The 26,860-nt window shown below is 45.9% G+C and overlaps 1 protein-coding gene across 9 annotated transcripts in view; it reads right to left on the bottom strand.

Moving 5' to 3' along the window:
• The window catches only part of XPO6 (exportin 6), a 103,614-nt gene that overhangs the window by 14,197 nt on the left and 62,557 nt on the right, over window positions 1–26,860 (bottom strand). For all 9 annotated transcript variants that reach the window (XM_025853946.2, XM_025853949.2, XM_025853947.2 and 6 more), the window contains 8 exons: window positions 26,693–26,802; window positions 18,164–18,272; window positions 16,362–16,454; window positions 15,117–15,186; window positions 8,664–8,823; window positions 5,013–5,105; window positions 2,260–2,404; window positions 762–908 (listed from right to left, as the gene is read on the bottom strand). In XM_025853946.2, coding sequence (XP_025709731.1) covers window positions 762–908; window positions 2,260–2,404; window positions 5,013–5,105; window positions 8,664–8,823; window positions 15,117–15,186; window positions 16,362–16,454; window positions 18,164–18,272; window positions 26,693–26,802 — 927 coding nt within the window. The remainder of the gene's footprint in view (window positions 1–761; window positions 909–2,259; window positions 2,405–5,012; window positions 5,106–8,663; window positions 8,824–15,116; window positions 15,187–16,361; window positions 16,455–18,163; window positions 18,273–26,692; window positions 26,803–26,860) is intronic.

Genomic DNA, 26,860 nt, shown 5'->3' with positions numbered 1-26,860 from the left:
CACACACACACACAGCTCGGGCCTCCAGGCTCCTCTCTCACAAGCTGGGCCTGGAGCTTTGGTCCAAGTCTAAAGTAATGCAGGGAGGGGAGAGAAACTGAAGTCTGGGTCCAGCACACTCCAGGCCCAACCCCAATAATCTTTCCTGGGGCCACCCCTTCCCTCTAGTCGGGTACCAGAAGCGTTACAGAGGGAGAGGTCATGGACACCGCAGATGCTGGCCTTCACACCCTCCAAGGAGCTGCTCCGAACAGGGCTGAGAGCTCGAGGCCATAAGAGCGGCTCTCTCACTCAATCCCAGGTGCTCTCCAGTAACTGGTTTGACTGCCCTCTGACACCCCGTTTTGTTTGTTTTTAACTTCCAGCCTGAGCCTCCTGAAGTTTATGAAGATCCTTGTCTGGATGGAGTGTCTCTATCCGAAAAAAACAAATATAACCACAAAAATAGACTGTTTTAAAACCAAAAAGAACGCAAGGGGACTCTGACGACACCAGCCAGGTCGCCGGCTAAGCAGCAGTGCCCGCGTGCCGCCAGCAGGAGGTTTTTGCAACCTAATCGGCACCCTACGTGGCAGCCGCACTGGGAAGGGCCTGACGAGAGAGCACTGAGGCTGCCCTATGGGCCACATGTGAGGAACCCGTCTCCGCTGGCGTGGCCTCTAAACTCCGAGTGCAACAGAAAGGCCAGCCTCCCCCTCCTCAGCCTCCGAGTCTGAGCCACAGGGCTCCAGGGCCGATGCAGGGTGGCCCCAGGGTCTCACCTTATCGATGAGTCGCTGAGCAGAGGCATCAGTGATTCTGTTGAACACTTTCTGCACCGCGGGGATGCTGATCAGAAAGACGGGCCGCACGGTGGTGGCCAGGGAGACCAGTAAGTGGCACGCAGACAGCAGCAACTTGTCCTGGACCTGGAGACAGAAGAGAACGTGTCAGCTTACTCGCTCTCGTACCAGGTAAGGCTGCCATTAGAAGAACTTTAATGAGGCAGCCACAAGCCAAATATGGTGCCAGGAGCCATTATACCACCTAGGCTCTGTACCAAAGAAGCTTCCGGGGACGATGCCCAGCAATGAGGCACCACACTCCGTGCCTCGTCGAGGCTCCCGACCTCAAGCCGGAAGCGCCACCCTCTGGCTCCTCTCGTCCCTAGTCACCGACACGTCTGGGCTCCGTCACTCCTCAGCTCTACGATCCCTCTGCAAATTCCTCGGCATACCATTCAAACTACTCGGGATTGTTCATCTCACTCCTCTTTGTTCCAACCAAGCCAATCTTTCTCTCCACCCACCTGCCTGCACCCCACCAGTCACGCCAGGCTCTCCTGCTTCCTTCCCTCGGTGTGCCAATCAAAACCCTGGTTCGAGGACCATCCGTCCTTTTCAAATTAGCAAAAGAGAAAACTCTTTATGGATAGGCCCTAATGCTGGTAAGACTGGTGAAAAAAAGCACACCAAAGAGTCATGGGCAAGCAGAATTATTCTGGAAAGGAAGATTATTAGAATTTCCTCGAACCACAAACCATCCCTAACCTTTAATCCGATGACTTACTCTAAGAAAATCACCCAAAAGGATAAAGCTAAGTTCGGGAGTACATGTGTTTCAGAATTATCTAGGATAACTTTTTTTCAAACGGAAGCAACTTTAAAGTCCAGCAATGGCTAGGTAAATTATAAATTATATAAATGCCCCTCATGGGACATTGTAACTCATTTATAACAAACTCAACAAAAATGGACAGAATGCTACGTGCGATTAAAACTACAAAAAGACAAATAAACATCTATATGCCATATAATATAAATTGGTGGTCTTCTCAAAGGACAACTGAGTAGAACCTACAAATTTACTTGGATACACCTTTGGCCCAGCAAATCCACTTCCCGGAATCCATCCTACAGGGATATACACACCAAGAACTGACTTCCATCAAGAGGAAAATTATAAAACATCCCCACCGTAGAATAGCAGTGTTTTGGAGAAGGGGAACAAAGAGTATCACAACTTTTTGGTCTATAAATTTGAATGGTATTTTACATTTTCACAATGAGCATATATTCATGTGGGACTTGGCTAAAAAAATAAAGGTGTATTTGAATTTATGTGGCCCAGAGTTCAAAAGGAACATGGAATGACACATAGTTCTCTCGCAGCGGTTGAGAATGAAGGGTCTAATACCGAGCAAGATTTTGATGCTATAGGAAGTGGGTACAGGAAGGACAAAGAGTCAGCTACAAAGTACAACGCCTGCTGTTCCCGGACCTTGGTGCTGATCAGAGGTGTGACTGCATCCATGGTGGTGGAGATGAGCGTAACAAACTGCTGTGTGTTCTGACGATGAGCTTCACCGCAATACTGCGCTAGCCAGTGAGAGTAAGCCTGCAGAGCAGCCAGGGACTGAGCGTGCCTGCGAAGGGGAGAGAAGATGCGACTTTAAAGGTCAAGGTCAAAATATATTAGCATTGAAGGAAGAATTCCACCCAGTGCATTTACTGTTCTAAGACACATGTGATGGTGCAGAAATCATTGACTTGCTCAGGTAGGACCTGAAAATGAAAACGCATCATCTAAACCTTACCACCGCTGCCTCTAACACAGGAGACAGCCCGCTAAGGAGCTGTGGCTCCTTCTGATGGAGAATGCACTTTAGAAACCAAGAGCCTGGGTCCTCAGGGGAGCATTCTTTCTGGGGTCTCACTGCTCCTAGGACCTTTTAGGGGGCAGAGCTAGGATTCAGGCTGACCCCACGTGGAAATCAAACAGCATCAACTCAGAGGAGGGCAAATTGACCTCAAAGTGCCTCCAGATATGATGCAAGAACAACACACTGCCACCTATCTACTGTTCTTACTAAAAATGTTAAACATCAATCTCACATAGTACAAAAACTAGACAAATCCAGATTAAGATTTTCCTTAAAAAAAAAATAAGGTCTAAATCTCCAAAAATTCAGTTTCTCTTTTTCTCTCTTCCTCTCTCCCCTACCCCCCACCAACATGCACAATCTGGGGAGCTGGTCTAGATTACAGAAGGTAAATGTAATATGTGATTCATGATTAGTTAGGCCTTGGATTAAAAAAAAAAAAAGATATAAAGGACATTTCTGAGATGACTGGGAAAATCTGAGTATGGAAAATATTTTATACACACACACACAAACACACACACACCCTTACCCTTAAAAATGCTACATATTGGGGCACCTGGGTGGCTCAGTCGGTTGAGCATCCCAACTCCTGGTTTCGGCTCAGGTCATGGTCTCAGGGTCATGAGATCCAGCCCGGCACAGTACAGAGTCTGCTTGAGATTCTCCCCATCTCCCTCCACTCATGTGTGCTTGCTCTCTAGCTCAAATAAATAAATAAAATCTTTTTAAAATTGCTAGATATTACTGTATCCATGAAAGTCTATGAGTGGTGATAATGGTATTGTGGTTATGTAGGAGGATGACCTTGTTCCTAGAGAAACATGCTGAAGGGTTTATAGGTGAAGTGACATGTTGTCTGCAATTTACTTTCAAACAGTTAACCTAAAAAAAATTTTAAAAAGTGTGGGTTCACATGTGTATACAAAAAGAAAGCAAAAGAAACAAAAGCCAACGGGGAAAATATTTATAATTGATGAAGCTAGTTTGAGAGTGTAAGGGTGTTCATTCTATTTTTTCCCCTTTTCTACAGGTGGTAACTTTTTCAAGATAAGAAGGTAGGTAAGCTAAGGTATTAAGTACCTTAAAGTAAGAAAATACTGGTAATTCATAGTGACCAAGCAATTATTTTGTATTTTATATTTAGAATACACTGATCGTTTCACCCTTCAAGCTTTGAGTACCAAAATTAAGAAAAAGGACATCAAAGTGTGCCTTTGGGGTCTAGGAATTTCAGTCGCTCTATCGAATTTACAGAGCTCCGTAAGGCTGAAGAGAAAGAGCTCTGAAACTTCCTGAAATTGTGTGCAAGATGTTGTGTTTATGAGCAAATTAGCATTCTTCTCAGCAGAAGCTTCACAGCTCTAAATTCTCAAAAAGGAAAGCTATATATACACACGCATACACACACAACTCTTTAAAAAAAAAAAAAAAACACCCTAAACGGCTATAGTAAATAAGACTATCATTTACCTAATTTGCAGCTCAAGAACTAGCTAGAACAGGGGTCAGCAGACTTTTTCTGCAAACGCCAGGGTGTAAATACTTCAGGCTTTGCAGGTCATACATAACTCTCTCCGTCACAGATACCCACTGCTGCCACTGGCACGAAAGCAGTCACGGATGATACGTAAATGAATGGGCAGGGCTGTGTTCCAATAAATCTGAATTTACTAAAGCTGGCAGTGGGCCGGACGTGGGACAGGCCCTAGTCTGCCCACTCCTGCTCTGGTCTAGAGCAAGCCTTCTGGATAGTGTGATCTCTGGGACATGGCCCCATCTCCAGTCCCCATTCCTTTAGCCCTTCCACAGTCACTTTCCTAATGGCTCTCCACTGTCCAAAAAGCTTCTCCAAGTGTGGTCCCTGAATGTCCTTCAAAATCACCCCAGTTCCTGGGTAACACGCAAACACCCGAGGAGCCTCAGGCCATCCTGCTGTAGTCAGAATCTCCGAGGCATTCTCCATATGCCACAGCTTCAGTCACTGGCCTACAGGATAAGGCTTGGGGCACTCAAGTTGTTCCCACCGTAGTCCTCCCATGCCTCTCTGGCCCCCTCTCCCACCGCACAAACCGCTCACCACCTCCCTGACTTCAGCGCCGTGCGACACATCTGTGTCTCAGTTCCTCCGGCTCTTCCCTCCTGAAATGCCCACTCCATACACCCTCTGCTCCCAGCTCTCACCCGCCTGATGCGTTCCACTTACTCCAACCCCCTCGGCCCCCAGGCAATCCTCTCTTCCAGGTTTGGAGCAGGGAGTCATTCTCCTCTTCGTGGCAACCACCACTGCTCCTCTTTATCTATAAACTGATTTATAAACTGGAGGACTCAGCCTTTCCCGAGAATGCACCACAGTCCACTCCGTACTTACACATCGATGAGATCAGGTTTCAGTACTGACGGTACAGCAGTTTCAATGTTGTACAATTTTATCTGAGATCCATACAGAGTGACTTTGACCAACCTGTTGGCAAAGAAACCGGTAAAAGGAAACACTCAGCTTATGGACTAAAACAGACAAAACAGACAAAGTACCAACAAAGGTCCCGAGGACAAACATGTTTCCATCTAAACAAGAATCAAGACCAGACCTTCAACTTTATCCCAAAGATCGAATCTGAGATGTGCATAAAGATTTATACAAAGATACTAACTAAAGCATGACTTACAGAGCCAAAAAATTTTGAACACAAAATAAATATCTAACAGGTAAACAGAGTATAATATACACCATAAAAGTAGTTAAGATGGAAGTATTTTATGGTGTATATTTTACCACGATGAAAAATTCGAGAAAAAGTAAATGTTTCAGATGGCTAGCTATATGATAAAAAAAATATAGAAAGTGGTCACTGCAGAATCTAAGTGATGGGTATATATGGGTGTTCGCTATACAATTTTTCCAACTTTTCTGAAGATTAAAAAATGTTCCTGTTAAAATATTTGAGGGAGGGGGCAGGGCATGAAGTAAAAGTTTTTAGAACAAATTGAAGGGTTTTTAACTTCAAGCACAATCCTTTCAGAAGAAAGTTGCTGAGCCCACTGGCTGCCCAAGGGCTCAATGCATACAAACGAGCCTTCAATCCCAGTAACTGAGAGCCAGCTCCATGGGGAAATGGAAAACGCCTCTTTCGTTATTAGAGACGGACGTTCTTTTCTGGGCAAAGGGAAGAAGCTGGAAGCCCGGCGAAGTGCTGTCTGTGCCTGCTCTGTAACGAAGCTCTCTATGGAGGTCTGAGGCGGACGCCAGGGAAGACAGCGGGCGTTCTTCTCCCGCGGTGCCCCAGTGCAGAGCTTCTCAAGCTTCACCAAGCCAAAGAACCCACTGGGGAGCTTGTTACCCTGCCAGCTCCCTGGTCCAACCCCACAGACTGACCCTGTGCTCGTGAGGAGGAGCCCGGAAATCTGGACCACACTCTGAAAACTGCTCCTCTCTGAAGGGAGCAGAAAGCAGGACTTCCCTAGAAAACCCCAAGTTTGAGTCCCAAAGCACGCAGGGTTAGGGAGCAGTCAGAAAATGAGGGTCAAAGAGCCAAGGGCTCTCAAGCGGGAAGTTCTGGAAGGGGCCGGCGTGATGACATAAGCGGTGCACGCACGTGCACCCAGCGTGTAATTCTCTAAACCGCTCTCTGTTGTGTGCCCAGAGTACACTTCAGCGGCGCTCTACCTTTTCATCCTATAAAACCCAGTGTCTGTACCTGCTGAGGAGCAGCTCCATCCCCCCAGCCCCAAGCCTGGCCCCGCCGCTGCCCTTTCTCTCAGGCTCTGACGAGTCTCTGCACCCGCTGTGAGTGGAATCACACCGTGTTCGACTTCACGTCTACAGCAGCCTTTAGTGCTGTTCCACACTAGAAATGGCCTGCTGAACATGTCTTTTACCATTTCTACACTTAGCAGTTTCACTAGTAGGTTTGTTGTGTGTAACCTGTAAGTGAAAAGCCAGCTCATCACACTGGCTATGAAGATCACGTAGCCGTAACAAGGAGCCTTCTCTCACACTTTATTCTAAAGGAAGACAAAATAGCAAAGTATCTTTAAGTACTGGGCCTGCAAACCCAAGCAGTGCAGGAAGATGTACACATTAAGGACCTACAAAATACCGATGCAGGGACTCTGAAGTCTGAAAAAATATGGATTTCAGACAGGAAGAAACCACCAGCGGCAAGAGGCCCCGCCAGGAAGGAGAGGAAAAAGGACGCTGGAGGCAGAAGCTCTGCGGTCCGGAAAGAGCACAGCAGGTGCACTCAGGAAACTGCTTACAATCCACGTGTTCCCTCTGGTGAACAGTGTGACCTGAAGCAAGGCACTCACCATCTCTGGCCCACAGTTTGCTCACAGATAACATGACCATCCCGTCCCTCAAAGTAAAGCATGAAATAAAATGTGCAAAACCACTTTTGAAAATTTCCTACTACCACATGCTTTTATTATTATTATTAATCTGGCTTTTAAAAATGTACTTGAAAACTCTTAGTTATCTCTGCTTTTAAGCTAAGAGTAACAGTTAAAAAAAACTCTGGTGTGCAAGTCACTAGGCTTGGGGCTTGGTTTCGCTCAGTGTGTTACCAACGATTTGGCTACTGGGCCAATGGAAGAGTCCGGTGTCCCAACTTCGGGCTGGACCCACATCCACCCAGTTTTGCTCTAATCAATCCACCAGTTACCTTGAAACAATCTGAACCTCCTATCATATTGGAAGCATCTGACTTTTTTTTTTTAATTTCTTATTTAAATTCAGTTTAGTTAACACACAGTATATCATTAGTTTCAGGGGTAGATTTACCAGTTGCATGTAACACCCAGTGCTCATTACATCAAGTGCCCTCCTTAATGTCCATCAGCCAGTTACCCAATCCTTCTACCCACCTTCCCTCCAGCAACCCTTAGTTTGTTTCCTAGAGTTAAGAGTCTCTTATGGGGGCGCCTGGGTGGCTCAGTCGTTAAGCGTCTGCCTTCAGCTCAGGTCATGATCCCTGGGTCCTGGGATCGAGCCCCGCGTCGGGCTCCCTGCTCGGCGGGAGGCCTGCTTCTCCCTCTCCCACTCTCCCTGCTTGTGTTCCCTCTCTTGCTGTGTCTCTCTCTGTCAAATAAGTAAATAAAATCTTTAAAAAAAAAAAAAAAAGAGTCTCTTATGGTTTGCCTCCCTGTTTTCATCTTATTTTTCCTTCCCTTCATTTCTGTTCATCAGTTTTGTTTCTTAAATTCCACATGAGTGAGATCGTACATTGTCTTTCTCTGACTTATTTCACCCAGCATAATACTCTCTAGTTCTATCCACATCGTTGCAAATGGCAAGATTTCATTCTTTTTGATGGCTAATATTCCTGTGTGTGTGTGTGTGTGTGTGTGTGTGTGTGTGTGTGTGTGACATCTTCTTTATCCATTCATCTGCCGAGCATCTGACTTTTTAAGCATATGAGTTCCTGAGAAGGGAGCAGGGAGGCCTGGGTAGTGGGAAGTGGTCCGCAACAAATACAGCTATAAACCCGAGGAGGGCCCCAAGGGGAGGGGTAAGGAATGAGGCTGCTGGTGGAGAGGATGGGAACCACTTCTTGGGTCAGCGTTAACTCCTCAGGACCTTAACAGTACTGGAAAAAGTCCCACCTCTGGCATCTGTCTGCCTACTTGGAAGAGGCCGACTGACTTTGTCTGTCCTTCGACTACCAGGCCTTTCCGACTGTCTCTTTACCCTGTGGGAACAGACATACGACTGACCTCACCTGGTTTCTTCTGAGGCAAGTTCTGTCTTTTTGTCTACAGACCCAATCTTCGACAAAGTAACAGCTCACCTGTGTTGTCTGCTACGTGCCAGGCACTGTGCTAAGTGCTTCCTCTCATTAATTCTCACAAAAAGCTACAAGACACGAGGTCCCCCCCATGTTACAGACAACAGACCTGAAGTTCTCAGAGATTACGTGGCTGCTCCATTTGCACCTTGAGCCTGGCAACATGCCGCCCTCGCACAAGAAGGAACGACTGGGCTCTGAGGGAGGAAGGGTGCCACGGCGGGAATGCTGCCTACCTCTCCACGACTGTGAGGGCATCACTGAACCGCGCCGCAAACACGTCCCCGATGAAGTACTCGGCCAGCCGGCCCACGGCCTGCAGGAGGGAGCTCAGGTCTCTCAGGGAGCAGTGCAATCGCCGGCAGTCATTCTCCGCAGTGATGTTCAACCTGTGTCCTGAAACAGAATACCGCCAACGGTTTCCCACAGGAAGAAGGTGCTGTAGTTACCACTACCGGCAACAGCTCATCCAGGCAAGCCACCGTGAGCAAAACCAACTGCTGAGGGGCACGTGGGTGGTGCAGTCAGTTTAAGCACTGGACTCTTGTTTTCAGCTCAGGTCACGACCTCAGGGTCATGAGCTCAAGCCCCACATCAGGCTCCGCGTTCGGCAGGGAGTCTGCTTGAGATTCTCTTTCTCCCTCTCCCTCTGTTCCTCCCCCCACCACACGTGTGCAAACTCGCATGCACACTCTTTCTCTAAAATAAATCAATCTTAAAACAACAACAACAACAAAAACAAGTGTGAAACACAGCAACCCACAGGCTGTTTCCCAGTAACAAGCCGAGACAGCAGGCCCTGTCTCCACCCAAACCTATACCCACAGGCACTCTCGGGCCAGAGTGTGTGAACATGGACGGAGCACCTGATGTGATCCCTCTTGACCCAGAGGTAGTGACACCACCAATTTTACACCCAAGGAAACACACGCAGGGCGGCCCAGTCACTTGCCCAATGTGGGTCATATTTCTGGGGCAGAACTGGTGTCCCAGACTAAGCCTCTACAACTGCAAACCTGCCTGCTTTCTACACATGGCCCTGTCACAGAATGAAATCTCCATGGGCTGACAGGTAGGATTCACCTCTCTTCAAAGAACAGGGTGTGGTCAGCACTCCACGCCCCAGAAGGTCCCAAGTACAGTCTGGAATAAAGGCACAGGGCCTGGATTCAGAAGACACACGTGCCCTGACACTTGCTGACTCTGGGCCTCAGCCAGCCCTTCTGAGTCCCAGGTCCTTATCTTTAAAATGGAAACTAATGCTCCCATCGAATTCACTAGTTTAAGGGCAAAGTTAGAATGCATACAAAACCCTGTAAACTATAAAGCATCATTCAATGCTTGTAATAATGATATATAACAAAGAGCGTGTGATTTTCTAAGGCCTGAAACTTCCTTTTCAACATAACTTCTTCACGCTGAGTGATGAGGATGCAAAGGTGAAGGACAAAAAAGTCTGCAATTCAGCCACCTCCTTGCCCTGTGGACCCCTCTTCACAAAGGTGCACAAAAGAGAGTGAGAACCGCTGGGCCGGGAGAGCTCACTCTGTGTCTATAACGTTCTCCGCCCTCACCCAGGCAGAGCGAGGGAGACCCCGACCCCTGCCCCTGCCTGCAGCGCACCTGCAATGCCACCAGTCGCGAAATACCAGCCCCCTCCTGCTGCCATCTCAGGAGTTTCCTCTGTTAGGAGACAAGAAGTGGCTAAAGGCAACCCTCCTCCCGCGGCGTTCCCCAAGCATCTTCCTAGAACCCGGACCTAAGCACACAGCTCCCCTTAAGTAAGGTGCCAAACCTCCTGGGGCTCTCTCCTGGCTTCATGGGAGAACCTGAACCCCCCAGCATCCACTCCAGGGCTCTCATGACCTCACTGCCTCCTGCCATTCCCATTTCTCACCTGGACCCACGGGGAACCCCCGGGGCCTCAGGTCCCTACCTGGACTGCCCACGGCATCCCTGGCCACGCATGCCTCGCACACTCTTATACAGTCTCCAGACTCACACAAGTCCCCTTCTGGGAGGCCTGCCCTCTGCACTGCCCAACAGAAGGAACGCACTTCCCTCCCTTCCTGCATTCCCCTCCAGGGCACCTCATGCCCATGGCAGATCAACTGAGGATCTACAAGTCTCCTCACGGACTGGGAACTTCCTCACCGGGAGGGGCTGTGGCTGGTATCCAGCACGGCGCCAGGTACAGACCAGGTGGCCACAATGAATGACTGAGGTAAACACAACAGAACACAGAGCCAACGAGAGCAGGACCAGAGTCTCGGGTGCTTGAGTTCCTCATATGGCCCCTGGGAATGTTCCCTGGATTATTTAAAGGTGACTATGGACAAGCAACACCTGTGGAGGTGCAAACAGCAAGGCTGAACACCTAAGAAGGTGCTGGGAAGTAGCAAGTTTGATGCCTCAGATCCTTCACTGACTTCCAAGCGATGAAGCTCGGAAGAGAGCCAGTGACAGCCCCCAGGGGTGGACAGCAGTCTGGACAAAGGTGTGGGTCACATTCCGGGGAGCAAGAGGACGAAAGGAAGGGGCGACTCCAGGAAGGACCTTTCAGGGACAGAGCCAGTGACAAAGGCCGGCTTTCACCTACCCCCAAATCACCCGTCCCTCCACTCACCACCCTGCGCAGGAAGCAGTGCCTTGATGCAATAAACACCGAGCCGGCAGCCCCGCCCAGGCCATGGGGGTGGGCGCCAAGGAGGGCGAGCCAGCTTCCCCTGGCAGAACAAGACCACCCCGCACTGCCAGCCACACGAGCCCACGGACCAGACAGAACCAGGAGGTACTTTTGGTCATGTGGAGAGAATACTGCCTCCCCTCCTCTCGCAGCTAACAAAAGCACCACAAATACGCACCTTCTGAACGTCAAGGATTTTCAGGGTTACAGCTACGTAACTAACTCCCAGCGTAAACTGAGACCCGTTGTTCCTTTGCACACCAACCAAGCTTTCGGGCTGTGGAAATAAAGCCTTAAGAAAACTCTGCCCCGGGCCCGGGTGTGATGGTAGTATAGGCCGAAAAGAGAGGCGGCGGTGTTTCTTCCCCAGGGCAGCATGGCCAAGGCTCCGACTGCACCTCCTGCGCACCGTACCTCCACCTTCATGGCCCTCACCCTCACCCATGAGGCTCCACCCTGCCCACTGCTTCTCAACTTATTCACGTACTTAACCCTACAGCTAGGTACCCTTAGGTTTACCTAAGAACTAGATGCTTGAATAGTGTTTAAACATGACAGGAAACATTTTGTGTTTCCCTTTTTAAAACCAAACAAAAATACCACCCTAAATTGGGTTTCCCTTGGAGTACAGTTCCTAACAGTCATTAAGTCATCCCGAGCAGGGCCCCCCCCCCCGCCCCCGCCGCCCATGCCCCTGAATCCACACAAATACACCTGAGGCAGGGCCTCCTCCCAGCACTGACCCTTCGGCCTCTTCCCCATGCCTCTCCAAGGAGTGTTCCATCTTTAAACAATGAGGGAAAAAGTGCCCCCCCCAATTCCTTATGATCATCCCTGGTCCCACCCCCTGAGGGGAGAACACAAAACAAGCCTAAGCCTGCTGACACACAGCAGTCTTGGGGAGAGGCGAAGAAGCTTCTCCTCTTGGCTGAAATACACCCCGGGTCCCTTCACCCCCCATGTCACCCTCCTGCTGAGAGTCCTTGCCATCCTGATTGCTCCCCTCTAACCCGCCCGAATTTGTCAAACAAAGAGCAGTACTTAGACTAAAAAACAGCTTGGGACTGCTGTGACTTTAAACTATTAGTGTGAACCATAAGAAATTGCAGATATTGGACCATTTCCGACCAACCAAAACTGCAATTCCATATAATTCAACTGAATACACATGTGCCATGTTAAGGTTCACATTAGTGCAAACTGCTGCTTCTTTCCTTCCCGCTCTGTCTGCAAGGCAGGAAGGAGCCCAAATCAAAGTCACCGCCCCCACCCCCAGACCTAGAACCCTCGTACCACCAGCAGCACAAAATGCGGCAAGCAGCCACCTCAACTCGAGAGGCAGGCCTGAGTTCCCCCCGAGAAAGCCACTGCGCAAACCACCCACATCTTCTTTGGCCAAGGCTTGGATGTCCCCCTAATAGCAAAGAACATCTGCAAAGGGGAACCCTCCAAAGGGAATTACTGCTGAGAGGTTTTCGAGAGAGAAAAGACCATGGCCACACTGAAGTCCTCTCGCCCATAAAGCAAGTCACCCTGAGGCTGTCGAGATGCACTCTTGACCACGTCCAAAGGACAGCTGCCTGCAAGTCCCATCTTCACGTTAGCTAGAACTCCACCTTCTCTTTGTTGGGGGCCTAGGGAGGCAGGGGTGTCAGATCGACATTTGAGGAATTCCACTCTGAGAGAACGAGTAGGTCGTAAATAAACCCCAGCAGAACAAAGAATCTAAGAGACGCAACAACCAAAGACAGGCTTTCTCAACCCACAAATGGTGGAGGAGCAAAAAGGGGAGCAAAGGGGGACGTCCCAGGGCTAAGAGAGAGGCACCCAGCCACTGAGACACTGCAGCAACAACACGTCTCGCCTTGGACCTAATCACAGAAGGGGAGGCAGAAGGCCAACAACAGTCGACAGGAAGACTCCCATCGGCACAGGTTCCAGAGGGGACAGAAGTAAAGGCTGGTGAGAGGTGGTGCACACGAGTGGCGGGGCCACCCTGTCAGAGGAAGACACCCCGGTTTCTGTTAAGAGGCAGCAAGGCTGCTGACCCAGCACAGAGGTTACCAGAGAGGGTGAATGGCCATGGGAACCAGGGAACAAAATGTATTCAGAGTTTCCATCTGTTTTAAAGGCCTTGCATTGGAAACTTGGCTTCGGAGCCACCAAGGGATGGGGGAATGCTTCGTCATGGATAAGAGAGCTTGTTTTAAAACGGGAAGTATTTCTTTGGCCTGAGAGGTTTTGCCCCTGGAGTATGCACCAAGGATCAGTGCTAGGGATGCGATTTAAAAACAATCTGGAAAAGCCAAGCACACTGTGAAATTGTCAGCAAATGGCTTTCAATGAGAACAGGTACATGATATTTCATGTAGGGAAAAATAAAACAGATTATCCTTCTCGGACTATGTCTCAGAAAAAGGACTTAAAAATCACTCAGATTTTCACCCAAAGACAGACTCAGTGTAACATCAAGAAGGCAGCGACAACCCCAAAAAGGAACATGGGGTCGATGCAGGGAAGTGAGGGGGAGGGAGTGCCTGCTCAACTTTTTTAAAGATCAAGAATAATGTCTTGAGGATGCCGAGTAACATTCTAATTTGATGAGTGGCCCTGAGGGAGAGACCACCAGGGCACAATTTTTCCCCAAGAATGGCTGCTAGAAACATCAGTCGCACTGGTACACAAATGACTCTCATTAATGGTGACAGCGTATTTTACAGGCACATGTTTGCTTTGAAAAGTGGTCTTTTTCAAGTTCTTTGTAAGTTGTTCTTAGCCTATCTACAAACTTTGGGGCATGCCAAGTCCCATCAACCTCCTGGGGCCCAGCGGATTATTTAGAAGCTAACAGAGTCATGGAAACAAACCGTCACAGGCCACTAAGAAGGGCAGCCTCAGAAAGAGCCTCTCGTGGAGGCTCTGCCATGAATAACAAGCTCGTGCAGGAGATGGTCTCTACCCCGGGCAGTTCTGTGCCAGGCTGAGACAACAGTTACACAACAGAGGGACTGCAGGCCAGGCCGGGCACAACGCCCAAAGGGGAAAGACTGTGAAGAAGAGCAGTGTGAAACGACCACCAGAGATGGGAGGGACTGGGGGGGCGAGGGTGAACACAGGTGCGTCTGCAAGCGCAATGGTAAGTTTCTGGCGTTTTTAGCTAGCAAAATGGACGTCAGATTTGATTTAATTCAACTTCTTAATCATCCCCTGTGATATCATATTGGGACAAATAAACATCTCTGGACATCAATTTCCCCTTCCGTGAAACAGGTGCAACTGGTATTAGTCCTCCCAACTCCAGGACAGGTGAGACAGTTAAGGAGCAAGTAGGCAAATACTACAGTGCCGAGCACGTAATGCGCATTCGACAAACAGAAGCTATTATTGTTATCAACAAAATAACCCCAAAATGCCAAGCCGAAACCCCAAGCAGGCAAAGCCTACAAAGGACCGCCCAGCTGTGGCCAGGCCGCCCACGGGCCATCGACAAAAGGAAAACAAACGATCACTAGCTGTCAGCGTGCTCCACACGAGTCCACCTGCACCAGAGCCGCTCCTGTGTCCTGCTTCCAAACAACCAGGCAACAAAGAGCACATGGCAGGGAAGCCCAAGGCCATTTCTCCCTAGCATACTTGCTAGTCTAAAAGACCTAAGGAAATACTCCAAGTGCTGGGGGTTTTTTGAAAGTCCTCCCTCTTTGATTCAAATTAGCTGCCCCTCTCTCTGCCTCTGTCTCTGTCTCTGTCTCTGTCTCTGTCTCTCTCTCTCGCTGAAACAGCTCTTCGGAACACACTGTCAGAGTCTCATCTTTTACCTCCCCCACAGCTCCTTTTTATCATGATTCTTTAGGAAAGTTTTCCCTGTGTAGACGTGGGGAGAGATAGAGCCATGGGAAGGTGGCAGTGGAGAAATCATGTTCCGACAGCAAAGATGGCAATAATTAAATATCAGCCCGATATTTTTCTTAATGTTGATTAAATTAGAAAATAAAAACCAGTTTACCTGACCCTGAAGTAACTATAAACTGCTGTAACCCCAGATAAACTTCTAAATTGTCCTGAAGAACTGGGAACTGAAAACAAAGAAACAAAGATTAAAAAATAAATAAATAAATGCAAATTTTAACAGCATTTTAACATTAAAACATTATTAAGTATCTATGGGGGGCGGGCATCAGATAAAAGAAACTTTTCTCTGGGAACCTTTACAGGCAGCTAAGCAGAAGCGTGTCGATTCAGTGCCCTGCCCTCAGCAATTTCTCCAATTCACACCACCAATTAACATTTGGAATAAGAAAGAAAACAACATTATCAGTTCAATACTCTTTTTCTAAATAAAGCAGTGGATGCTGGGTAGGACTATAATGACTGTCATGTTCCTAAAAGAGGGGACATCAAACCCCAAATGATCTATACGTTCTAGGGGTCGGAGACAGGGCCTATCTCCCTACAATTCCAAGGGAAACTCTATAGTCTGGAAAGAACTACCAGATATGCCTTATTAAAAGTGCATAGCAAAGTGAAAAGACAGGCCAAATTTTTTGGAAGTCAGATTCCTTTACTCATTTAGCAGACAGGACCTTCATAACCAAAGCCGTATCTTTTCTCTCTAAAGCTGCTCACTCACCATGAAGATATAGATTAGACTTTAATGTGACAGGTCCCTAGGAAAGGCAGCTGGCAAAACACAACAGCACTTTCTACAAGAGAACACAAGCCCCCGAAATCATCGTGCCCTTGAAGAAGAGCTAGGCTTAATGAAACCTCCTCAAATAACAAGCACCACTTAGTGAATGAAAGCAGTCCTTATGCCTAAGATTCTAGCACATAAATATAGGCAGAGTGCTAGCAATGAGCTTTACAAAGGCTCGCTTTCCAGCAGTGTAATCTTTATAAGTAAGTCCTCTACGTGGCCTGGCCATTTTGGAGCTACTGATGCAGGCATGGAGGAAGGCATTAGAAAAATTCATATTACATCCAAGAATTCAGGAAAGAAAAACAGCACTTCCAGAAGTTGATTTAAAATATTCGGGGGAAATGTTAACATTTGTTAAACTTGAGGGTTGGTTATAGTAATTATTATTCTCTTTAAAAATAAATTAAATTAAATATATATATATGTACATATATACACATGCACACATATATATATTTTTTTTAAATATCGGTGAGCAAAGACGCTTACTACCCATGCTACATGTGCAGGGAAAACACTAGGCTCTTCATTCCCCTCCAAGAGGCGAGTTACCAGTGTTGAGAAGGCGTGTGTGGGAAGGAGCTCCATCACTTTGGCCACCACCTCCAAGCTCTGGCGCAAGTATCGCTGCCACTCTGTCTGCTGCTGCAGGGGAAACACAGAAGGATCAGCTCTCCCAGAAAGGCAGAGTCTCGACATCTCCCTTGTCCCTTCAACCGCAACCTCAAGTCCACTCTTAGAAGATCTTGAAGAAATGTCAAATGATCAAACTGGGTTACTTAGTACTTTAAAAAGATCAACCTAGAGTATTTTTTGATCCAATGAATTAACTTCATAAAAAGTTATTTCCTCAGAAAGCACATGATCCACAGAGAATGACCTACTTTTTCCCCTACGGTCAGAGGAATACAGACTTCAAAAAGTCACCTGTGAAGTGTTCAAGTCCCCTTTATGACATCCTAGCTATAGAAAGTGGCCACTCATTCGTTACCTTCTGAAACAGTCCATGACTACGTTCCTTTCAGTATAATGGACTACATCAGTGCCACTCAAAGTATGGTCCACAGACAAGACAGCACCAGCATCTCCTGCAGGTCGGTAGGTAAATGCAAATTCTGTGGCCCCACCTCCCAAATCAAAGTCTGTTTAACAAGCTGTCCCAGGGATTCTCACCCATGCTCAAATATGAGAAGCACTGTACTAAATCATATGGTTAACAAGAAGTGAAGCTCAAGTTTACCAAGCACACACAATGTACCAGGCATATAGCCAGCCCTTCCACAAGCGACCCTCATGTAACTGTCAGCACAGGCCAGTCAGACACATCGCTCCCCTTTTGTGACAGGAGGAAATTAAGGCTCAGAGAAACTGAAGGCCCAGACTTCTATCTCCTTCGGGTCCAAGGCCTTTGGGTTCCAAGTACAAGGCTCTTTCTAACCCAAAGATAGCCACCCCTCAAGGTCTTAACCATGCCACCGTCACTGTTATTTTGAAAGCCATACCAGTGACCTGAAAATTCTAAAGTGCATGGTGACTAAGAAAAAGGAACATGGGAATTGTGTCCTTCAACACATCTTCTTTATCCATGATGGGCACACCAGCATCAATAAATTCAAGATTGATTTTAAGATACTGATTTACAACATACACTCAAAAGAGCCTTCCTTTCGCTCTAGGCTTGCCAGTTAAGTCATACTTTATTTCCACCTGCATCCAGCCAGCTGTTTGTTCATCGCCCAGAGGGAGCAGAGGTGTGGGTACGAGGCAGAGGAACGAGGGGAGTACAGAGCCCTTACTAAACCTCTTCTCACTGTGCATATGGTTTCTCTGCTCCTATCTCTAGTCCTTACAGATAAAAATGCCTGTCAACTTCCTTTTACAATTAACGAACCCACAAAGACGAACAGGAAATACAGGTGACCTCTAAACAATTGGGGTATGAACTGCGCAGGTCCACTTATATGGGATTTTTTTTTTTCCAATAAACAGTACAGTACTGGAAATTTATTTTCTCTTACAATTTTCTTAATAACATTTTCTTTTGTCTAGCTTACTTTATTGTAAGAATAGAGTATATAATACATATTACAAAATATGTGTTAATTGACCATTTGTTGATAAGACTTCCAGTGAAGTTTTGGGGGAGTCAAAAGTTATACTCAGATTTTTGACTGTGCGGGTGGTCAGCGCCTCTGAGCCCTGCACTGTTCAAGGTCAGCTGTAAAGTTCAAATGCACAACTCAAACTGTGAGACTACTGTGGCTCCAGAGCAGAGAGCTTACAGGTTCCCAGTCTCCATCTGGACTCACACCAAAAACGACAATGACTAAGGTCGATTAGAACACGCCACTTACATCGTCATCCAGAGTCTCGTCATCCAGCTCCTCCAACTGGGCCTGGTTATATCTGAACTGGATTCGATTCAACACCTCTGTGAGCAAAAGGACTAGAGCATCTTCGTACCTACGTGACAGGGAGAAATTCAACATCAGGTGACAGCAGGCTTTTAGCCTTGAAAAGGCCTCCTGAACTATGAGAAAGAACGGTGTCCCTGCTGGATTACCATATACAAGCAGCATGTGAACTAGATTTAGTTTGTGGGTTGACAAGAGCGTGTGCAGGGTGGAATGGTAGCAGGGGTATTTCTTCAATTCATCATGTTCCAGGCACCTTCTTGATGGACCGATGGATCCATCTGGACTGAGGGACTGAAGGATCATTAGATCATTAGATGACGTCCTTCTCTGTCCCTGGCAGCCACTTTTTTTTTTTTTTCTTTTCTAAGTAGGCTCCACACTGGCTCCTCTCACAACCCTGAGATCAAGACCTGAACTGAGATCAAGAGTCGGACGCTTAACCGACTAAGCCACCTGGGCACCCCACTCCCACCCCTGGCAGCCACTCTCATCTTCAGGTCTACTCTGCCTGATATTAGCATAGCTACCCCAAATCTCTTTTGGTTACTGTCTGCATGGAACGGTTTTACTTTCAACCTATTTGTGTCTCTGAAACTGAAGTGAGTCTCTTACAGACAACATGTAGTTGGATGATGTTTTTTTAATCCATTCTGCCAATCACTGCTTTTTAAACCAGAGAGGTTAATTCTTCACATTTAATGTCATTACTGCTAAGGAAGGACTTCTGCCACTGTGCTACTTCTTTCCTCTAGGTCATGGCTTTCGTTCAGTTCCTCCATGACCGCCTCCTTTTGTGTACAGACATTTCCTAGTGTGCCATTTTCATTCCTTTGTCATTCCTTTCACCACGCATTTGTGAGTCATCTGCTCTATAGTTAGCCCTGGGGATTACAGGTAATTATATGTAAATATCAATTTATATTGATTCAGTATATGATTCAATAATTCAATCATTTTAACATCTGTGAGAGGTAGATGGTATTACTGGTGTTTTTCTGACGAGGCAACCACAGTTAAAAGAAGTTAAATAAACTGCCCAAGGTCACCAAGCTAGGTGATTTGAACCCGGGGTTCCATAACTCAACATCCCATGCTCTCTACGTAAAACACCAATGGTCTTTGAGCCTGCTCTGCCCACTCCCCAAAACCTTACCTTCAGTCAGTTTTTAAGAACACTTAAAAACCTAAAGGAATAAATGGAAGAAGCTTGGGGAAACCCTGCCCCTTTGACCTATATCTAAGAACTTCTCAAAGAAAACATTTAAAGCCCCAGGTCTGGGTATTTCCCACATGTGATAAGAACCTACTTCAGAAGACACCAAGTTACCTGCAGCAGTTGCACCACAAGGGCCACTAATTTTCAAGAACAAACCAGCTGCCTAAATGTCTGTCTGTCCTGAAGCATTTCTAAGATAGGTTCAGGAACTACTCCCCTTCATAAAGCTGAGCACCCATGCCAGGCCCTCAGCAACGGTCTTTGCCGTCCTCCAGGCTACTGGAGCTGAGAGTGCACAAAGCACCCTTGTCCTCTGCCTGGAGCTTCTGCAGCAGGGGCACCGCAGGAAGACGGAGCAGCAGAAGGGGCACAGAGACACCATTCTTCCTGTGGGCTCACCGTCCTGGCAGTGTTGCCCAGCCAACAATCACCTGGAAGTAATACATGGGTCCACTTTCAGCTTCCCCACGCCTAGACCCGCCTCAGGCTCTCAGAGGTGCCAGCAGCAGCCAGCCCGCATCCCCTCCTCTACACCGTGAGTACCAGCTCCACTGGGCCCCTCCTCTGAGCTCCCAGGGCAGCTGGGCACCACCCCCTCCTCAGAGACCTGCGCTCCAGGGGCATGGGGTCCAGCCCTCTGATCTAGACCTTAATAACTCCACCTCTTTCCTTTGTACCCTCAGCCCTAGGGGTGGGGCTGCTTCCTGTAGTTCTCATCTGCTTTATCTCGGTGTTTCCTTCTTGCTCTTCCAATCCTCCAGCGCCAGTTTCACCAATTTCCTACACTGAATTCTTAAAATAATTAAGTCTGGTTTCCATCTTCCTGACAGGACTCTACCTCATAAACCATCTAATCCAATGCAGGCGAGTACTGGGACAAGCTAACCACAGCTAAAAGGTAACCAATGCCAAGATCAAATACAGTCTATCTAGTCTAAGTTACCACCCCTGTAATGAGACTCTGTACAGACAGTCTAAAGACTTCATTTAGCGTCCTCCTGAAACGTCATATTGCAGAGTTTGGTGGGCAGAAGAGCTCATTTTTTCACTAAGACAGAAACACTGACCACCCCTCCCCACAGTGTTTGCAAACGATTTAACCTAGGCCAGATGGGCAACTGAGCATGGCCCAGAAACAAATGCTGGCGGCGAAAATCACTAATAAAATAGGCAGCATCTGTGGCAAAAATTGCCAATAGACTCAAAATTCCATTTCAGTAGACTTCAGAGAAAAAGGTAAGATCAAACACTTAAGCCCGGAGCTTGTATTTGCCATTTGCTCAGAGAGAAATTCCTAAAGTTAGTTACAGAAGTTGTATGCTATAAATTGCTATGATGGACCAACACATCTTCACAATTTTGCTAGGAAAGAAAATCCACTTCAGACCAGAGGGCAGAAGAAACCTGTCATCTACAAATTGTCTTGCTGAGCTAAAAGGGAATTTAAAGATTTTGTATGTATAGGCTAACCCTAAATTAGACCTAAAACCCTACTGGCAGTCAGCAACTCTGGCTGCAAAAAAAAAAGCTTATCTAAGCATAGATAATTAAACCCAATTAGAAACCAGGCTAAAGCACACTTAGGTAGTAATTGCTCCCCCAAAGTATCTGATGAAGGTGGGGAGAGTATATGGGTGTGGCAGACTCTGGTTGCCTACCCAATACCCATTCTTCCTTTCTCCCTCAGTTAGACAACTGGGCACTGAGGTCAACTGGAAGACTACATTTCCCAGCCTCCCTTGCAGATGGCAGTGGTTGAGGACGTATTAAGAAAAGTCATTAGGCAGAGCCTCTGGAAAAGCACCTTTTGTCCAACCTCTCCCCTTCTTATTCCTGCTACCTGAATCGTGGTGTGATGTCTGTAAATGCAGTATCTATCTCTGACCACAAAGTGACTGTGGAGATGGAAGCCATGTCTGAGGCAGGTAAAAGGTTCCAGAAAGAATATGAGTAAACATACAAAGAATGAGGAGGCACTGACCATTTATCAAGGGAAAGACAATCAAGAGAAGCCGACCTAGAGATGACAACAGACTGGAATTACCAAAGACTTTTAAGGCAACTATTACAACCATCTTCCATAAGGTTTTTCAGATAAAAGATGCTAGGGAATGAATTGGGTCCATTCAAAATTCTTATGCTGAAGCCCTAACCCCCATGTAACTATATTTGGAGATAAGGCCTATAAAACAGCCAGTGGTATTTTGTTACGGCAGCCTGAGCTGATTAACACAGTAGGTAAATGATCACGAGAAAGAAACCTGGCACTTCAAGAATGAAGGACAAAAGAAAGAGAACTGCCAAGTGTCTGGGTAAATACCATCTCCCTAGTATTTTCCAGACTATTTCTTTCCTCTTGAGATCTTTAAAATAGGGGCGCCTGGGTGGCTCAGTCGGTTAAGCGCCTGCCTTCGGCTCAGGTCATGATCCCAGGGTCCTGGGATCAAGCCCCGCATCAGGCCCCCTGCTTGGCAGGAAGCCTGCTTCTCCCTCTCCCACTCCCCCTGCTTGTGTTCCCTCTCTCGCTGTGTCTCTGGCAAATAAATAAATAAAATCTTAAAAAAAAAATCTTTAAAATATTAATGATGGATGAAAGCAAAATAAAACATTGTCTGATGGGGTTTTCCATGGATACAGATGTAAAATGTGGCAACCTCAATACAAAGAAGGGAGGGAAAAGGATCTATGTGGTGGTAAGGTTTCTACATATACTTGAAGTGGTGAAATGTTAATGTGAAAAGCAAATACACTGTAATACCAGAGCAAGCTCTAAAAATCTCAGAGATATCATCAAACAATAAATACATTGAAAAGGGAAACTAAATTTGTGTGAAACTAACAAAAGAGTCTCAAAATAAATGAAGCAAAAATGATAGGGCTGAAAGGAGACCCACAAATATACACAAAGAGCTCGCCTCTGTCCCACGGACAGAACATGACAGAGGACACACAGAATGCCACCGCCAACCTGACCTAACCGACATCTATAGAACACCCCATCCAACAACAGCAGAACAATCACCAAGAAGACTAAGTCATAAAACAAACCTCAGCAAATTGAAAAGAACTGAAATCACACAAACTATGTTTGCAGATCACAGTAACGAGAAAATAGTCACAACAAGATAGGTGGGAAATCTCCAAATATTTGGAAGTTAAAAAACAAAGAGAAATTAGAAAATCTCTTCAGCAAATAGGAAAAGAGAACATAGGACAATCTGATAGACACAGCTAAAGCAGTACTCAGAGGGAAATTTGTAGCATTACATGCTTAAACATGCAATGGAGATAAACCTGTAGACCTGTGTGGCTCGAGCCACAAATGTGATTCCAAGGCACCCTAAGGGCTGGGTTAAATAAAAATGTACATGGAAGCAACTACATAGTAGGTGTTCAGTAGACAAACAATGAGTGAAAAGTACAAATGAACAAAAAAAAATGAATAAATGCACAGGCAAGAAAAAGACAAAAGTCCAAGTCAGGCAACTACAAAGGACTGGAGCAGGACCCTAGACCGCTTTCTCAACTCAATGAAATAACTGAGACCCCAATCACTTGATCTCTAAGTCCATCAACAGCATGAATTTCTCCTCACAGGACCTAGAAAACTACTAGAGCCCTGACACAAACCTAGTTATCACCTTTTATTAACTGTATCAAAATGCCACGTGCCACAAAGGCACTTCCTTTTTGTTAAGCAGAAAAACCCAACCGGAAAAGAAAGGGGAGCAGGTTTTCTCACGCTCACCCACATTTGTTTACAGTCCAACCCAGCGTCACTCAGAATCCCTGGCTGGTTTGTGGCCAGTACTTGCCAGTACTCTCACAACAAAGGGGCTCACAGGACATGACTCAATAACTTTAGGTTGCTTAACTCCCTTCAGGTTTCCTCATCTTCCTGTAAAAATAAGTTTCTACAGAGGTGGCTGCTTTCACAGTGACAAGCACAAAGAGAAGGGAGTGAGGGAGGGAGAACAGAAGAGAACCAGTACTTATTCACTACTGTCAGCCAAGGTACTGAACACGCACCGGTTCACTTCCTTTTCTCAACAGCTTGTGAGTAGACACAACCCTCCCCAGAGTACAGCAGAGGAAAAGGAGACTGAACTTCAGGTCTTCCCAAACCACCACCTGAAAATGGCCAATCTGGACAACGAAACTCCAGCAGCAGCTTTGCTCAGCTGGCTACGTTACAGAACACATTCCTTTGACAGTGGGACGCAAGTCCCCAGCAGCTCTGATCAAGAAACACTTGAGCATTCTCACTGAGTAAGGAACATGCAGAGCTCCAATTTCCAAGCTCCTAGGTCCAAAAATAAATCCATGCACATTTGTGCTTCTAAATTTATAGCCTACAATGCCTACACCACTTTGTTGTGATGAATGATGCAAAACCTGTAAACCACAAGGGACAGGAACTGAGTGCTGTCTCTGTAACTTAACCACACCTACGTTTCCCATTTAAGACACCAAGAAAACATTCTTGACTAGTTCCTGCAAGATCAGTTGCTTCTGAAATTCTGGCTCAAGCCACCAATGTGATTCCAAAAGCACCTCAACTTCTTTCAGATGAATTTTATCAGCTGAAAAACATTTGATCACATTTATGTGCTTTATTAAAATGAGTGGGTCATTACCAGTAGCCAGAGCTCTTTATCAGCCCTTCTGCAAAACAGCACATGTCTGACACACCAGGGTCTCTTAGAACCTAGAACAGTGGTCACCACATTTTAAAAACTTTTATTTAAGGACGTGAGCGCACACCTGCATAAATATACAGTGTAAGAGGTGACAGGAAAATCAGAGACATTAAAATTCAACTATTTTCTTTGTGCCCTTCAGGGGACTACCTTATACACCTTCTTTGTAGCCTGCGACCCTAGACCACTAGGCAGTGTCTGATCAACAAATAGTTCCCCAGGTGATGGTTACTATTCAATGACAAAAAAAAAAAACATAGACCAGCTTTGAAGGTTTAGGGTTTGTTTGTTTTTTCAAGGGCATAAAAGCATTCTAACTGTATGTTTTTTTTTTAAAAAAGTCATAAAAAATTAGAAAGCTTCAGGGCGCCTGGGTGGCTCAGTCATTAAGCATCTGCCTTCGGCTTGGGTCATGATCCCAGGGGTACTGGGATCGAGCCCCGCATCTGGCTCCCTGCTCGGCAGGAAGCCTCTTCTCCCTCTCCCACCGTAACCCCCCCGCCCCGCTTGTGTTCCCTGTCAAATAATAAATAAAATCTTTAAAAAAAAAAAAATTAGAAAGCCTCGTTTAGGATGATGATCAAATGATCAATGAGAAAAATTCCTAGTGTTTAAAGCGGTCACAGCCACCACGCCAAACAACTGTGACAGGCGGGTCAACATGTACAGGTGGAGGGCCCTATCACTTAACTACACGGTCATGGGCACGGTCAAAGGGCAGCAATGTCTCCTGTTACTTATTATCACAGTTGTGGTCATCACTGTGACCAATGACTGAGGGCCAAAAACAGGCTAACTACTCAGGCACTTTATACACATGATTTCCTTGAATCCTAACCATCCTGCAAGAGATGTCAGTATGCGCATTTTGCAACAGGAAATGTAATCAGCATATAACTTGACCAAAAGTAACACTGTTCCCATGAAGCAGAAAAGGAATTTAAATTCTATACCACCGTTCTTTCTGTTGGTACAATAATATGCACAAGTGTATATTTAATACTAATAATCTGCCAGCACATATTTTCTCAATGAAACCAGATTCTCCATACCTAAAACACATTTGTACTGTGCTTTAAAAAGCATTTACATATTAATCATTTCCTCAGTTTATTCTTCCAATAAACCTGAGAGATGTGAAAGAATATCTACCACTAAATATAGCAAAATCAGGCACAGTCCCAGAACCAAAGAATACAACTGTTCAGCATACAAAATAGAGAATAAGGCGGAAATACCTTTTCTTTGAAGAAGCTCATTCAAAAACAATACTTATAGTTGGCAAATTCACCAAAAACAGGATCTACGGTTGTGTAATGAAGTTTCAGTTACACGAATATACTACCCATAAAGCACATCTGACCTGACACCATAGCAACATGGAAGCTATTTTGCAATCACAAAAATAATGTTTTGGGAACAAAAGTGCAAATGTTTCAACTTGGAATGTAAATATTCCGTTTCAAATTTGAAAAACTCATAAAACCTCAGCAATACAAAGGGTTTGAGAAGGTCAGTCCAACCTCTTCCCAGGTGGGGATTCGCCTCACCACCTCCATTTGGCACATTTCTGGGGAAGGGGTGTTCAGTATCTCCACCACCAACCACTGATGCCATTTACTGAGCAAGCATTCATAATGTGCCAAGCATTAGCTCATTATTTCATTTCTGAAATAACTATAGTGTACAGGAAATATACTTTCTGCCTATAAGAAAAATGACCTTGAGAAACACACGGGGGAAAAAACATTTCCCCATTTACTGTTTTTTAAAAATACAATAAAAAGGGGACGCCTGGGTGGCTCAGTCATTAAGCGTCTGCCTTCGGCTCAGGTCACGGTCCCAGGGTCCTGGGATCGAGCCCCACATTGGGCTCCCTGCTCAGCGGGAAGCCTGCTTCTCCCTCTCCCACTCCCCCTGCTTGTGTTCTTGCTCTCGCTATCTCTCTCTCTGTCAAATAAATAAAATCTTAAAAAAAAAATACAATAAAAAGTACACAAGTAATTTTTGCTGGACTATGGGATTATGGATAACTTTTCTTTATATTTTTCTATCTTTTCCTAGTTTTTAAAATACTTATTTTCCACAAGCCTTTATTACTTTGTTTAGGAAATTTTCAAACACATACAAAAAGACCACAAATATAACGAACCCCAAGTTAGCATCAATAAAGGTCAACATCAATTATCAACAGATGGCCATTTCCCTCTATCCACAGTGCATTACTTTAAAGCAAATCCCAGATGTCGTATCACTTCATCCAATACTTCAGTTTTTCACCTCTAAAATAAGGGCCACTTAAAAACAAACCCATGAAAACATTGTCACACCTAAAACATTAACAATACAAATTATTTTAATCAGAAAAAAATGTTTTAAGAAAACAAGAATACGAAAAAAGAATACGAAAATGTGTAATGACATAACTACCTAACCAGTTTACGTGACCCAGTCTCACTGAAGAGGTCTGGCTGCATGGCTATCCCTTTGGGCCACAAGAAAAACTGGCAAAACTGTCTATTTCTAGTTATCAATGTTTCTGGGGTTTACCTGTTGAGAACTGCTTCCTTGTCTCCCAGACGGCTTTTAATTTTACTTGTCAGATAGTCCAAAAAGAGCGTCCAGATATCCAAACAAGAGAAGTAACCTTCATGAGTAGGCTATGATGCAAAAGAAATCCAGACAATGAAATTACTTAATGCGACTCCTCCTTAGAAA

The sequence above is a fragment of the Callorhinus ursinus genome, unplaced genomic scaffold (genome assembly GCF_003265705.2).
Source record: "Callorhinus ursinus isolate GAN/ISIS: 27379988/994484 unplaced genomic scaffold, GSC_fseal_2.0 scaffold87, whole genome shotgun sequence".
Taxonomy (NCBI): Eukaryota; Metazoa; Chordata; class Mammalia; order Carnivora; family Otariidae; genus Callorhinus; species Callorhinus ursinus.
Note: the sequence above shows the minus strand (reverse complement) of the source record. Positions and strands in the feature narration are given on the sequence as shown.